The 16,636-nt window shown below is 40.6% G+C and overlaps 2 protein-coding genes across 2 annotated transcripts in view; both read left to right on the top strand.

The window, feature by feature from the left end:
• LOC138948387 (uncharacterized) overlaps positions 1 to 4,933 on the top strand; it is an 11,585-nt gene extending 6,652 nt beyond the window's left edge. Inside the window, exons 8-10 of the mRNA XM_070319916.1 lie at positions 65 to 153; positions 2,243 to 2,429; positions 4,845 to 4,933. Of these exons, the coding sequence (XP_070176017.1) occupies positions 65 to 153; positions 2,243 to 2,429; positions 4,845 to 4,933 (365 nt within the window). The remainder of the gene's footprint in view (positions 1 to 64; positions 154 to 2,242; positions 2,430 to 4,844) is intronic.
• A 980-nt stretch (positions 4,934 to 5,913) lies between these two features.
• LOC138948399 (uncharacterized) lies at positions 5,914 to 10,666 on the top strand. Its single transcript, XM_070319933.1, has 4 exons — positions 5,914 to 6,087; positions 8,858 to 9,004; positions 9,826 to 10,095; positions 10,632 to 10,666. Exons 1-4 carry the CDS (start codon positions 5,931 to 5,933, stop codon positions 10,664 to 10,666), a joined length of 609 nt encoding a protein of 202 aa, XP_070176034.1. The 5' UTR covers positions 5,914 to 5,930.
• The last annotated feature ends 5,970 nt before the right edge of the window (positions 10,667 to 16,636 follow it).

A 16,636-nucleotide genomic window follows, 5' to 3' on the forward strand; every position in this document is an offset into this window, starting at 1 on the left:
GACCTGACCTGACCTGACCTGACCTGAACTGACCTGACCTGAACTGACCTGGCCTGTGTTTCAGCCACCACCACGTCACTGTACGAGTTTCTGAAGGGCGACTGTAAGGACCAGCTGGTGGGCAACCAGTGCTCCAACCTCGACTCCTCTCAGGTGACCCTCTTCTTTCATTGCTCGTTCTACCTTTGTTTTGTAACATGATGCAAGGAATGTTACTGTTGTATACTTTTACGTTTTGATGTTGTATGTTGTATGATGCACTGAAAAGGGAGACACATTTCCATCGGTCTCGAATAGCATTAAAATACATGGAGAGACAATGAACAATAATAACCCACCCACCAACCAACCAACCAACCAACCAACCAACCAACCAACCAACCAACCAATCAACAAACCAACCAACCAACAAACCAACCAACCAACCAACCAACCAACCAACTAAGCACCCAAGCAACCAACCAACCAACCAACAAACCAACCAACCAACAAACCAACCAACCAACCTACCAACCAACCAACCAACAAACAAACCAACCAACCAACCAACCAACAAACCAACCAACCAACCAACAAACCAAAAAACAAACAAACCAACCAACCAACCAACAAACCAACCAACCAATCAACCAACCAACCAACCAACCAACCAACCAACCAACCAACCATGTTGTCTGATGCTGTGATACGACACACCTGAGTTTCTCTTCTCGGGATAATAAAGGTGTCGTCTGGTGTTGGTAGTCGGCAAGCACAAACGCTTCCTCCGAGTCACCCACAACGCCGTCGTTTCGCGAGACCTACCGAACGTATTTGAGAGGAAAAAAAGCTGCTGAGTTGCTATGTGTCCAACATGGAATACATTGCCATACAAGAAAGTGTATGCATCGAACTTATTTGAGAGAAAAAAAGCTGCTGTGTTGCTATGTGTCCAACATGGAATACATTGCCATACGAGTCAGAGTACGCATCGAAAGACGTCTGAACCAAGTAGATGTGTGCAACTAATCTGATCATTTTGTTTCCTGGAGTTGTGCAGCGACCGGATTGCAGTACGAGTAATGCCTCTTGTGTCAAACTCGTAAAATTCTCTAAGACAGCCTTTCTAATCTTCTAACTAACACTTGTGCTATTGTAGGCTTGGTTTCTGAGTCAGTGTGCGTTTTGAAGTACTCCTGAGCAGAGACATCTTCGACGAAGACCGGACTTCGGTATTGCATTTCAGTTTGGTGGCTTAAAAATTAATTGATGACTTTGGTCATTAAAAATCTGAAAATTGTAAAAAAAAAAATATTATTATAAAACGATCCAAATGTACGGTCATCTTATTTTTAATCATTTTCTGATTCCAAAAACATACACATATGTTATATTTGGATTAAAAACAAGCTCTGAAAATTAAAAATATAAAAAATATGATTAAAATTAAATTTCCAAAATCGTTTTAAAAATTATTTCATCGTATTTCTTGTCGGTTCCTGATTCCAAAAACATATAGATATGATATGTTTGGATTATAAACACACTCAGAAAATTAAAACGAAGAGAGGTACAGTAAAGCGTGCTATGAAGCATTATAGCGCAACCGCTACCGCGCCAAACAGGCTCGTCACTTTCACTGCCTTTTGCACTAGCGGCGGACTACGTTCAGTTTCATTCTGTGAGTTCCACAGCTTGACTAAATGTAGTAATTTCGCCTTACGCGACTTGTTTTTTTTCTGTCAAGCATTTGCGTCACGAACGACTTCCCGTACGATGAAGTTTCTATTTTCTTTCCAACATTTTTGTCACGGACGCCTTGTCGTACGAGTAAATACTTCTAAACGAATCCTGGAAAGGCTGTGATTGGTTTTTTTAATTTTGCTTCGAGCATTTGCGTCGCAAACGACTTTCCGTACGAGTAAATACTTCTAAACGAATCCTAGACATTCTGTGATTGATTTTTTATTTTTGTTTTCAGCACTTGTGCAGGGACAGGTTTGCTGTTCGAGTAAATACTTCAACACGAATTCTGGAAATTATGTAATTGAAGTTGTTATGATAATTATGTCCAGCATTTGAACCGCAGACAACTTTCCGTACGAGTATAAATACTTCAAAATGAATTCTGGAAATTATGTGATTGAAGTTTTTTATTTTCTTTCCAGCACTTGCGTCACGAACGACTTGCCGTATGAGTAAATACTTCAAAGCGAATTCTGGAAATGATGTGATTGAAGTTTTTTTTAAATTTTCTTTCCAGCACTTGTGCAGCGACAGGCTTGCCGTACGCGTGTGTCCCCAGACCTGCGGGCTGTGTTCTCTCTTCCAAACCATCTCGTGTACAGACACTGTGGCCAACGATGGCTGCAAGGACCTCGTGGTGTCCGAGGACATCTGCAACAAGACTCTGGGCAAATACATCTGTCCCGCCACCTGCAACATGTGTGGTGCGTATGGCAAGCCATTTGAGACAAAAGCGTTAATTTCTAATAACACTTGTGACAGAAGGCGATCGGTCGTATCTACAAGAAGTGTACGCGTGAAGATAATGCTAACCACACTAGGACAAATACCAAGGATCGTTACGCTACATGGTGGAATAAACTCCTGTTCTTGTTGTTCTCTTCTCTTCTTAATAATAGTAAATGCAATTTGAAAAGGAAAATGATGTTCAATATAAAGTACTACTGTAGGTATTGCTCCTCGTCTGCTTCCAGTGTTTCGCAAAATTATTGGCCCCGAATTGTTCATCCATGCTTTATTCCAGCATGGATGCATCAATGATAATAACTCACCGTGCTTAATTACCAATGTTCACTCTATAGCAACATCAAGAAGTCCTGCCAGCTAAGACTGCAAAATATGACATAGTTGTGTGCGTTCAACCGTAATAATTAGAAGGAATTCTAACTAAAATCGATTGATACATATCTGTTAATTGTATTTTCGACCAACAAATGACATGTTACACAGATCTCGGCAGTCACTGTTCACCTCGAGCACTGGCGCGGTCTCTGAGGAACACTGACTGTCTCGATCTATGTAAAATGTCCTATGTTATTCATACATACATCAATATAAATTATGATATATAACTATGTCTGAGACTTCGGGAACTGTTGACTAGAGCCGATGACTGGAGAAACAAGATGTCGAAATGAGAACAAACGTAACTGTACTCACTGACTCCCACTTCAAGCTGAATGTCTAAACGTTACTGTACTCACTGACTCCCACTTCATGCTGAATGTCTAAACGTTACTGTACTCACTGACTCCAACTTCAAGCTGAATATCTAAACGTTACTGTACTCACTGACTCCCACTTGAAGCTGAATGCCTAAACGTTATTGTACTCACTGACTCCCACTTCAAGCTGAATGTCTAAACGTTACTGTACTCACTGACTCCCACTTCAAGCTGAATGTCTAAACGTTACTGTACTCACTGACTCCCACTTCAAGCTGAATGCCTGAACGTTACTGTACTCATTGACTCCCACTTCAAGCTGAATTTCTAAACGTTACTGTACTCACTGACTCCCACTTCAAGCTGAATGTCTAAACGTTACTGTACCCACTGACTCCCACTTCAAGCTGAATGCCTAAACGATATTGTACTCACTGACTCCCACTTCAAGCTGAATGTATAAACGTTACTGTACTCACTGACTCCCACTTCAAGCTGAATGTCTAAACGTTACTGTACTCACTGACTCTCACTTCAAGCTGAATGTCTAAACGTTACTGTACTCACTGACTCCCACTTCAAGCTGAATGTCTAAACGTTACTGTACTCACTGACTCCCACTTCAAACTGAATGTCTAAACGGTACTGTACTCACTGACTCCCACTTCAAGCTGAATGTCTAAACATTACTGTACCCACTGACTCCCACTTCAAGCTGAATGTCTAAACGTGACTGTACTCACTGACTCCCACTTCAAGCTGAATGTCTAAACGTTACTGTACTCACTGACTCCCACTTCAAGCTAAATGCCTAAACGTTACTGTACTCACTGACTCCCACTTCAAGCTGAATGTCTAAACGTTACTGTACTCACTGACTCCAACTTCAAGCTGAATGTCTAAACGTTACTGTACTCACTGACTCCCACTTCAAGCTGAATGTCTAAACGTTACTGTACTCACTGACTCCCACTTCAAGCTGAATGTCTAAACGTAACTGTACTCACTGACTCCCACTTCAAGCAGAATGTAAACACACTTTACTGGGCTCACTGACTCCCACTTCAAGCAGAATGTCTAAACACACTTTACTGGGCTCACTGACTCCCACTTCAAGCAGACTGTCTAAACGTTCAAGGAAGTATCCATATTACAGTCGAACCTGCTATCACAGAAATGGCCACAATGATTGATTTATTAAATTCCCCCGAAAGCGACGTATGGCTGCCCGAACGGCGGGATAAAAACAGTAATGCACGTTTACACCCACCCGTGCAAAAACATGAGAGAACGTGGGAGTTTCAGCCCATGAACGACGACGACGACGACGACGACGACGACGAAGAAGAAGAAGAAGAAGAAGAAGAAGAAGAAGAAGAAGAAGAAGAAGAAGAAGAAGAAGAAGAAGAAGAAGAAGAAGAAGAAGAAGAAGAAGAAGAAGAAGAAGAAGAAGAAGAAGAAGAAGAAGAAGATACATGAAATGTTATATTTTGTTCCCCCGTGTAATGGAGTAAGCTGGAGTTATACGGAACCTTTCTCCTGGCACCTGAGAGAATAACAAGCATTGAAATGAACAAGCGACTTCCATCCTCAAATTGTGGTCCAAAACAAATAAGGACATATAACATTATAGTATGTCTTACGCTCCCCCCTCCCCCCTTTCATTTTTTACAGAAGCCATCCTTGAGGAGAAGATCAATATGATGCTTCAGAACCCCAACCCCACTGACTCCACGGCCAGCATCGTCCCCCTGAATGTCTAAACGTTACTATACTCACTGACTCCCACTTCAAGCTGAATGTCTAAACGTTACTGTACTCACTGACTCTCACTTCAAGCTGAATGTCTAAACGTTACTGTACTCACTGACTCCCACTTCAAGCTGAATGTCTAAACGTTACTGTACTCACTGACTCCCACTTCAAGCTGAATGTCTAAACGTTACTGTACTCACTGACTCCCACTTCAAGCTGAATGTCTAAACGTTACTGTACTCACTGACTCCCACTTCAAGCTGAATGTCTAAACGTTACTGTACTCACTGACTCCCACTTCAAGCTGAATGTCTAAACGTTACTGTACTCACTGACTCCCACTTCAAGCTGAATGTCTAAACGTTACTGTACTCACTGACTCCCACTTCAAGCTGAATGTCTAAACGTTCAAGGAAGTGTCCATATTACAGTCGAACCTGCTATCACAGAAATGGCCACAATGATTGATTTATTAAATTCCCCCGAAAGCGACGTATGGCTGCCTGAACGGCGGGATAAAAACAGTAATGCACGTTTACACCCACCCGTGCGAAAACATGAGTGAACGTGGGAGTTTCAGCCCACGAACGACGACGACGACGACGACGACGACGACGACGAAGAAGAAGAAGAAGAAGAAGAAGAAGAAGAAGAAGAAGAAGAAGAAGAAGAAGAAGAAGAAGAAGAAGAAGAAGAAGAAGAAGAAGAAGAAGAAGAAGAAGAAGAAGAAGAAGAAGAAGAAGAAGAAGAAGAAGAAGAAGAAGAAGAAGAAGATGATACATGAAATGTTATATTTTGGTCCCCCGTGTAATGGAGTAAGCTGGAGTTATACGGAACCTTTCTCCTGGCACCTGAGAGAATAACAAGCATTGAAATGAACAAGCGACTTCCATCCTCAAATTGTGGTCCAAAACAAATAAGGACATATAACATTATAGTATGTCTTACGCTCCCCCCTCCCCCCTTTCATTTTTTACAGAAGCCATCCTTGAGGAGAAGATCAATATGATGCTTCAGAACCCCAACCCCACTGACTCCACGGCCAGCATCGTCCCCCCGGACTACGGCGCCCTGGCCTGTAGCGACCTGGCCAACCAGGGCTGTGCCGTGCTGGATGCCGTCTGTCCTACACTCAACTGCTCGGACGTCTGCAGCAAATGCCGTCAGTATCACAATAACACCTTGGTTTAAACACGTTGTTATTACGTGCCCTAATACAATAATACAAAACAAGTTGTTATGCAGTTGAACATGGTACAGTAATAACACGAGAAATATTAGGGACATGAACCCAAGCGGACGCTAATATTACGTGCCCTATTACGATAATACATTGAAAGGCTCTTCCTCGCAGAGACAGCAGTCAGCAAATAGTAACAATATTAATAATAAGCAAATAAGTAACTCGCTAATTCTACCTTGCAAAGACAACATTGAGCCAATAATGATAATAAGCCAATAATTAACTCGCTAACTCTACATCGCAGAGACAACAGTGAGCCAATAATGATAATAAGCCAATAATTAACTCGCTAACTCGACATCGTAGAGACAACATTGAGCCAATAATGATAATAAGCCAATAATTAACTCGCTAACTCTACATCGCAGAGACAACAGTGAGCCAATAATGATAATAAGCCAATAATTAACTCGCTAACTTTACATCGCATAGACAGTAGTGATGAACGTGCACACAACAGCAGTTCCCGACGGAGGTCAGCATGCTGTGCAATGTGATGCCCTGGTAGACCTGAACATAGACAACAGTGATGACCTGGTAGACCTGAAAATAGAGAAAACAGTGATGCCCTGGTAGTCCTGAACATAGAGAAAACAGTGATGCCCTGGTAGACCTGAAAATAGAGACAACAGTGATGCCCTGGTAGTCCTGAAAATAGAGACAACAGTGATGCCCTGGTAGTCCTGAAAATAGAGACAACAGTGATGCCCTGGTAGACCCTGAAAATAGAGAAAACAGTGATGCCCTGGTAGACCTGAAAATAGAGACAACAGTGATGCCCTGGTAGTCCTGAACATAGAGACAACAGTGATGCCCTGGTAGACCTGAAAATAGAGAAAACAGTGATGCCCTGGTAGTCCTGAAAATAAAGACAACAGTGATGCCCTGGTAGACCTGAAAATAGAGACAACAGTGATGCCCTGGTAGTCCTGAAAATAGAGAAAACAGTGATGCCCTGGTAGACCTGAAAATAGAGACAACAGTGATGCCCTGGTAGTCCTGAACATAGAGAAAACAGTGATGCCCTGGTAGTTCCGAAAATAGAGAAAACAGTGATGCCCTGGTAGACCTGAAAATAGAGACAACAGTGATGCCCTGGTAGACCTGAACATAGAGACAACAGTGATGCCCTGGTAGTCCTGAAAATAGAGACAACAGTGATGCCCTGGTAGACCTGAAAATAGAGACAACAGTGTTGCCCTGGTAGACCTGAAAATAGAGAAAGCAGTGATGCCCTGGTAGCCCTGAACATAGAGACAACAGTGATACCCTGGTAGTCCTGAAAATAGAGAAAACAGTGATGCCCTGGTAGTCCTGAAAATAGAGAAAACAGTGATGCCCTGGTAGACCTGAACATAGAGACAACAGTGATGCCCTGGTAGACCTGAAAATAGAGAAAACAGTGATGCCCTGGTAGTCCTGAAAATAGAGACAACAGTGATGCCCTGGTAGTCCTGAAAATAGAGACAACAGTGATGCCCTGGTAGACCTGAACATAGAGACAACAGTGATGCCCTGGTAGTCCTGAAAATAGAGACAACAGTGATGCCCTGGTAGTCCTGAAAATAGAGACAACAGTGATGCCCTGGTAGACCTGAACATAGAGACAACAGTGATGCCCTGGTAGACCTGAAAATAGAGAAAACAATGATGCCCTGGTAGACCTGAAAATAGAGAAAACAGTGATGCCCTGGTAGACCTGAACATAGAGACAACAGTGATGCCCTGGTAGACCTGAACATAGAGACAACAGTGATGCCCTGGTAGACCTGAAAATAGAGAAAACAGTGATGCCCTGGTAGTCCTGAAAATAGAGACAACAGTGATGCCCTGGTAGACCTGAAAATAGAGACAACAGTGATGCCCCGGTAGACCTGAAAATAGAGAAAACAGTGATGCCCTGGTAGACCTGAACATAGAGACAACAGTGATGCCCTGGTAGACCTGAAAATAGAGAAAACAGTGATGCCCTGGTAGTCCTGAAAATAGAGACAACAGTGATGCCCTGGTAGTCCTGAAAATAGAGACAACAGTGATGCCCTGGTAGACCTGAACATAGAGACAACAGTGATGCCCTGGTAGACCTGAAAATAGAGAAAACAGTGATGCCCTGGTAGACCTGAACATAGAGACAACAGTGATGCCCTGGTAGACCTGAACATAGAGACAACAGTGATGCCCTGGTAGACCTGAACATAGAGACAACAGTGATGCCCTGGTAGTCCTGAAAATAGAGAAAACAGTGATGCCCTGGTAGTCCTGAACATAGAGACAACAGTGATGCCCTGGTAGACCTGAAAATAGAGACAACAGTGATGCCCTGGTAGTCCTGAAAATAGAGACAACAGTGATGCCCTGGTAGACCTGAAAATAGAGAAAACAGTGATGCCCTGGTAGACCTGAACATAGAGACAACAGTGATGCCCTGGTAGACCTGAACATAGAGACAACAGTGATGCCCTGGTAGACCTGAACATAGAGACAACAGTGATGCCCTGGTAGACCTGAACATAGAGACAACAGTGATACCCTGGTAGACCTGAAAATAGAGAAAACAGTGATGCCCTGGTAGACCTGAACATAGAGACAACAGTGATGCCCTGGTAGACCTGAACTGCAGGTGTCTATGTCTGTCAATAAGTAACTCGCTAACTCTGTCAATAAGTAACCCGCTAACTCTACATCGCAGGGACAACAGTGATGGCCGTGGCCACAACAGCAGCCCCTGATGGCGGTCTGGACGCGCTGCAGTGCAGTGACCTTGCCGGTCTGGGCTGTGGGGTGCTGGACGCTCTCTGCAGCAAGGTCAACTGTACCGATGTGTGCGACCCCTGCTGTGAGAATACATGTATTTCATTGTTAACCATAGTTTTACTTTTGAGCAACAGAAAGCAAACCAAACTTGTAAAAAAAATTGTGTTAAGTAATTGTTGCTCTATGTCTCTTTCTCTTCCTCTCTCTCTCTATCTCTCTCTCTCTCTCTCTCTCTCTCTCTCTCTCTCTCTCTCTTTCTCTGTCTCTCTCTTTTGTTCTCCTTTTTCTCTCTCTCTCTATCTCTCTGTCTCTCTTTCTCTGTCTCTCTATCTCTGTTTCTTTCTGTCTCTGTCTGTCTCTCTATCTTTCCCTGTCTCTCTATCTTTCTCTATTTCTGTCTCTCTATCTCTATCTCTCTCCCTGTTTCTCTATCTCTCTCTATGTCTCTCTCTCTCTTTCTCTGTCTCTATCTCTCTATTTCTGTCTCTCTCTCTCTCTCTCTCTCTCTCTCTCTCTCTCTCTCTCTCTCTCTCTCTCTCTCTCTCTCTCTCTCTCACCGTGTTTTCCAGGGAGATGAGTCATTGGAAGACGTCCTGGAGCCGAAGACGTTGTTCCTGTTGAAGTCACTCTCTCGGTCATTGCCTTTTTCTCTCTATCTCTTTCTCTCTTGAAAGTCGAATTGAAAAGCAGAAAGATGTTTGCTTCCCCTGGAGACTATTTCTCAATTTTGGTTTTATTGTCATAGATCGTATGTTATCAATTTGTATTGACTCTGTCAGCAAAATTCTTCCAGCAATCCAGGGGGTCTACTAATTCATTAAGTCAGTGCAGTAATTCAGTCAACCGCTCTCTCCCTGTTCTCCAGTCAGTAATTCAGTCAATGTATCTCTCTTTGTTCCCCAGTCAACCCTATTGTCACCGTATCTGACATGCCGGCAACAACCGTCGCTCCAGCCGTCGACATGACAACCGTCGCTCCAGCCGTCGACATGACAACCGTCGATATGTCAACCGGTAGCGTACTTTCCGGCAACGACACTATGACGGCTTCCAACAGCACGATGGGTGTGTGCGAGGACACCCGCATTCAGGACATGACGTGTTCTGACGTGGCTGACGTCTGCTCGTCACCCCTCCTCGTGTCGCATTGTCAGAAATACTGCGGGCTGTGTGGTGAGTCACATAGAGCGGAGGATTTGGGGGGAGGGGAGGGGAGACAATTCAAGACAAAACATATTATGAAGAGAGAGAGAGAGAGAGAGAGAGAGAGAGAGAGAGAGAGAGAGAGAGAGAGAGAGAGAGAGAGAGAGAGAGAGAGAGAGAGAGAGAGAGAGAGAGAGGGGGAGATAGAGAGAGACAAAAACAGACAGACAGACAGACATAGACAGAGAGAGAGACAGGGGGCTGGACAGACAAACAAACTGACAAAGATAAAAACAAAGACCAAGCCAGTCAGCCAGCCAGCCAGCCAGCCAGACGGACAGATAGATACCAAGACAGAGAGACAGACACCCAGACAAAGACAGACACATAGACAGACAGGCAGACAGATAGACAGACAGTCAGCTGGTGCTGCTGTTAATGATGATGATTTAGCTAGCTTTTTAACCATTACCTTTGAACAAGATATCTGAATGTCCTGTCCAAAAAAAACCCAGAATACAAATTGTTCTATGCTCTGTTCAAACCTGGTTTGCATATTGTTCTAGGCGTCCGGAGACGCCTAGTAATTGGGATCAAGTAAGCGCTTGCCTATGGACAGGATAACTCTGCGGTTGCCTATGGGACACTGCCACATTTACGTCTTGAGTTACTGCCCTTACTTTTTTTTTGTTTTTTTTTGACAAAATTGTTCAACAAAAACATCGTAGGTCGAACTGTGCAGGGTCAACCGCAACAAACTCTAACCATTCATACTCTGAAGTATTTGAGTGACTTATATACCAACATTTTTACTTCTTAGTTTTAGCACAGGTGTAGGAAAAAATCATGAACCAAAATGTTATTTATTTTTTAATTTAACATTTGTTTTACAAATGTGACCATGGTCTTTCAAACATACAGTAACATTAAACATTGTTATGTTAAAAAAAAGAAAAAAAGAAAAAAAGCTTTTGTGCACAAATCAGAAAATACATTGTACATTTTACCTACAGGCCAAACAGTGTCCGTGGCGGCAAAGGACCTATATTTTTAGATCAGTCACTGTGGCAATTTGTCAAGAACAGGCGCTTGCATTTGGATGTGTCCACTGATAGTAGGTTTGGTTGTGATCAATCAGAATGATGAGGAATAAAAATGTATGACAGTTTGTTATGATGACATGTAATTTACATATGCTGAAATGTAATATTATACATGATATAATATTATTATGGCTGTTGCCATGACCATGAACCCCAAGAAAGGCTTAATGTTGTGTAAAATCAAAATACCAAAACCAAGCACCTATTTATCTGGTCTACGGCGTGTGTGTTCTGCTCTCTCTTGGCACACAGCCACAGGTCAAAGCAGAGGTTAACTTGAGTGCGCGTGTACCTAGCGGGTGATTTCTATTAGGGCCTTTTTCAGCAGACCGCGCGCTGAGTTATTTCGAGTTACTCCCCTTGGGTACGGGCAAACTCGCTGTCGAAGCCACGCTGCAAACTGAGGAGTAGATTGTGTGTGTGTGTGTGTGTGTGTGTGTGTGTGTGTGTGTGTGTGTGTGTGTGTGTGTGAAGTAAAGGGGATGGTTTGCGTCCTGATATTAATCAAGAAGGAGCAACAGATTCAGACAACCAACCGCAAGATCCACACGCTACAGAAATTCGTTCATTCCATCTGCAATTCACATCTTCAATTCTCAGGTGGGGCGGTAGATGCTGGTGTTGTCGCTCTGATGCACGGGGTCAGTGTTCTGTATTGTTTCAGTATTGTTGATTTTGTTTTGCATTCTACTCTCTTAATCTTAGACAATATGTGATAACCGGCAAGGTGCTGACTTTCTTTTGTGCATTGTTGATGGTGAATGCATGTTAATTTATTTTTAATATACTTTCTTATGTGATAACCAATGTGCTATATTTTCTCAGGACAAAGAACAAATGTTTATTTTGAATGTTTTATGTATGTTATTATTACGGACACAAACGCTCAGCAATGTAATTTCTCTTTTAGAGATTAATAAAGTTATTATATTGTATTGTATTGTATTGTATTGAATATATTTTTCGGGGAACAAAAATGTGATGTATAGCTCCCAACAGTAACAACAACAGCAACAACATTATGAAACAAAAGCAAGACGAAAACGCAGTGAAACACATCAAAACCAACAGCTAACTTCGAGTTTAAGTCACTGCAATAACTTGTCATAATTCCAGACGTTATCTGGTGTTTTGCTCACTGCGACAACTTGTTTAACACGATGTGAATAGCCCTCCGTAATCCCAGCGAAAACGTCCAAAACGCAGACACCAAAACTCGATGTTTTACCGTGTTATGCATAATACTAACATCTCAGGAATTTTATTGCGTTACGGCAGTTTTTCTAATGTGACATGAATCGCATAGGTATAATGCCACACAATTCAGTTGATTAACGTGATGTTTGATGTTATATGCCAAGTTAAAGTGCCAAAACGAGACTTTTCGCCCTGTGGCAGAAGTGGAAAAGTTTTTCGTCTACACCGCGGAGGTAAAACCGACACAGAGGCAGACAACCTACCTGCACACTTCCTGTATAAACTGTGGATAATCGTCAGCGAAGGTGGGGGACATTCTGCTGGAATTTTGCCAGTGTCCGGGGGGGGGGGGGGGGGGGGGGGGGGGGGGGGGGGGGGTTAAGTACTTACATTTCACAACTTAGGCATGTTATTGTTATTGTTAGTATTGTTACTCCTCACTGAAACCAAGTAAAGCAGTCTGTTCACCCTCAATAATGCTTTTACTGTATTAGTACTGTCACAGTATGTTTGCATGCAAATATTAGTAAGCTTCCATGAAATATTGAATATATATATAATTTATATCCATTTCACAGCACTAGGATGGGATGTCTGGCACTTTGAATCACTAACAGAAGCACTGCCTCTTCCATACCCATCTCCTTTTTGAAAAGAGTATACCTATGGACCAGTGAATGGTTACATTTTAATGATCATATGGGTTGCTCTGATTTTATTTAGGATCAGGTATGTTTGTTTTTTTAACCACACAAACACTTAGACAACAATTATCAGAGTATGAGTTTTTCCGCGTGTTGATTTTTATTTAAATCCAAGTCACAGCTTCTGTTTTATGATGAGTGATGTAGTTTGAAACACTTGGACAACAATTATCAGAGTATGAGTTTTTCCACTTTTTGATTTTCATTTAAATCCAAGTCACAGCTTCTGTTTTATGATGAGTGATGTAGTTTGAAGTGTTGGTATTAAATGTTCACTGACAGTCATTCTGTGCTGGTATTCCCATTTTCACCTGCAGGGTTATGAAATATATGGGGAGAAACTTGGTCAGTAAAATCATCTTCAAGCGTGAACTGATAATTGTCTCTGTTTAAAATTACAATGTATTTCGTGAACACACCTTGAGAATGACCCTTGCGTGATTTAAAACTGCCTGCTGTGAATACTGTTGTCATACTATGAACTTTCTTTTGAGAAAAACAAAAAGAATGAAAAGCTTTTAACTAGCTTGTGAATGAGCCTCTTACTTCCATGTGGGGCTATAGCTGCTTTGAACTATTTTTAATGCCTGAAAAGGATAGTGATGGAAATTACTAGTTTAATGTCAGGTGTGACATATACTATTGATTGAACTATTTTTTTTTATTAATCTGCAATTTTGTTACAACCTACTTTGTTTATTTGGTGACAAGCTAGTGGGAGGCACTTTTTAGACTTTTAAAATGTCAGGTATGGGAATTGTTAGCAAAGTTTCACATTTTCTGCAGTTGAATCCATATCTCCACAACAACAAAATGTATGGTCTTATGAACAAAAACACATACTTTCTGTGCTTGTTCGAAGGTAAAGACATATTTCTTTGTGTTTGTTAAAAGAAAAACCTCTTAATTTTGTCTGTTGTGAAGGAAAAGTTTACATGGTTTCGTCACCCAACTTACAAAATTTGTCCCACAAAATGTTAGGTTTTTTTCTCCACTTTTTTTTCCTTCAGTTGCCATGTCTAAAATGTACACATTACGTAAAATACTCCATGTCAAAATCCAAATGTTTAAGGCAATGTGACAATTATTTTAAAATATCATTACACTATTCCTATAGCTTTGCCCAAATATAATGCAAGTAGGGGAGGTAATTGTTGATCCATATATTCATCTTAACTTTTTACGCATATGGACGTAACTCCTTAACTTGCATTATTTTTGTGCAAGAGGATGCATCTCAAGATAGTTGATATTTTCTTATTCCCAAAAATAACAACAATTCTGTCCAAGCAGATTTGTTTTTAATTTTTATTTACAGAGGACCATTGTCGAATGTATATGGTTACTGTTGAATGAACATTTGAAATTGATTGGCTGATTACTGGTTGTTTTTGTTTTGTTTTGTTTTTTTACTACAGTATGAAGTTATTATATCTATTTTCTTTCATCGCAAATAAACATCTTCCTTTCTGCATACGTTTCACACCTCATTCACGTATACAACTAAATTCCATACCAAATCATCTTGCATTTTGTTCACCTCTTTCTACATTTCTCTAAACATTTTTATTTCAGTAGTCAAACACCTTTTCTTCCTATGTGGATGTTCTGTGATCAATGGATGGCGCAGACTAACATGAACATGTGCTAGAAAAATAATGTAAAATGTTTAAATGTAATCTAATGTCAGTTGTGGGCAAACACTTAACCAAAGTTAAAACGTGACCTCAAAAATGGGGTAATATGCAAAAACTTAAAAAAATATATCAATATGTGATGTCATGTTAAAGCTGTCTGCAAGCAGATTTCTACACCTTCTCGTGTCATGGCCTATCCGATTCCTTATATCTCAAAGTGTCTTCCACTTAATTTTCAGTCATTTGGCTGCAATCAAAGGAAACAACAAAAGCAACGAAAAAGTTTTTATTTTACTGCGTTTTAGTGAAACATGCAGCCAATAAACACATATTCACTTGCAAAATTATACAACAAACTGTATCAATACATGTTTGTCACATTGCATTCCAAAAAAATTATCTACGATACCAAACCTAGAAAATAAACTGTACTTACATGTATGCGCGTCTATCTAACCGCACCTGGGATAACTGCAGTGAGTCGTCAAAAATAGTGTTTTTTCTGTGCGTTTTTTTTCAAATAATGCAATAACAGCACACACATTTGCTTGCAGAATTAAACAACAAATTTCACTGATACATGTTAGTCATTTTGCATCCAAAAAGAATGATCTACGACTCCAAACTTTGAAATATAAACTGCACTTATATTAAAATATTCTGTCAACACGTACTTCAGTTTAAAGCCTAAGTACTTAAGCATTTAGGGTCGAATCTACTTCCGCTATATTCGAAAGGGTGTGCTTGCCAGCTTCTTTAATGCAAAAAATTGAAAATATTATTCATGACGTTGCATTAAAAAAAAGAAAAAAGCTTTCAGATCTTAGAATGTCATTTCATGTTTAGACAAAAACTTCAAATTGTTAAAACATGTCATTTTGGGGGGGGGGGGGGGGGGGGGGTAAAAACTTAAAAAATACTGAAATTTCATGTTGCAAATGCCTTAGTGGGCAAAAACTAAAAAATGTTAAGGTGTGACTTTATTTAGGCACATTTCAACTCGCTTCTCATCAAGGATAGCAAAAATGTGATTCAAAAATTTTCTTATTTGTATATTACACTATTTTTTTCCGATCAAATTAATTATTACAAAAATTGTCTAAAGTGACAAACTATGAAAATCATGCATTTAAAAAAAAAAAGAAGCTTTTAGAGCTTTCTGATGTCGCTGTAACACTTTAAAGCTGCCAGCATGCAGATTTCTACACCTTCTCGTATGATGGCCTATCCAATTCCTTATATCTCAAAGTGTCTTCCACTTTATTTTCAGCCCCGTAGAGCAAGTCGTTTGGCTACAATCAAAGCAAACAATAAAAGCAACGAAAAAGTGTTTATTTTACAACGTTTTTGTCAAACATGCAGCCAATAAACAAATATTCACTTGCAAAATTATACAACAAACTGTATCAATACCTGTTTTTCACATTGCATTCAAAAAAAATTATCTACGATACCAAACCTAGAAAATAAACTGTACTTACATGTATGAGCGTCTATCTAACCGCACGTGGGATAACTCTGTAGCAGAGCGTATATTGCACGCTCTGCTCCGCAATGAGTAGTCGAAAATAGTGTTTTTTTTCTGTGCGTTTTTGTAAATAATGCAATAACAGCACACACATTTGCTTGCAGAATTAAACAACAAATTTCACCGATACATGCTAGTCACATTGCATCCAAAAAGAATGATCTACGACTCCAAACTTTGAAAATAAACTGCACTTATATCAGAGACATCTCTGCTTACATTAAAATATTCTATCAACCCGTACTTAAGTTTAAGGCCTAAGTACTTAAGCATTTAGGGTCGAAACTACTTCCGCTATATTCGAAAGGGTGTGCTTGCCAGCTTCTTTAACAAAAATATTCATTTTGTCAAAATAACATGGACGCCTGTTCATTTTGAATGAACATTTTTCTTGTACCTTTC

This window comes from Littorina saxatilis, linkage group LG15 (assembly GCF_037325665.1).
Source record: "Littorina saxatilis isolate snail1 linkage group LG15, US_GU_Lsax_2.0, whole genome shotgun sequence".
Classification (NCBI taxonomy): domain Eukaryota; kingdom Metazoa; phylum Mollusca; class Gastropoda; order Littorinimorpha; family Littorinidae; genus Littorina; species Littorina saxatilis.

Excerpts from the sequence above, each read along its gene's own strand:
- LOC138948399 (XM_070319933.1), top strand. The coding sequence starts at position 5,931 with ATGATGCTTCAGAACCCCAACCCCACTGACTCCACGGCCAGCATCGTC. Across the intron at positions 9,005-9,825 it reads CGATGTGTGCGACCCCTGCT|TCAACCCTATTGTCACCGTA; the intron begins GTGAGAATACAT and ends TTTGTTCCCCAG. Across the intron at positions 10,096-10,631 it reads GAAATACTGCGGGCTGTGTG|GCGTCCGGAGACGCCTAGTA; the intron begins GTGAGTCACATA and ends ATATTGTTCTAG.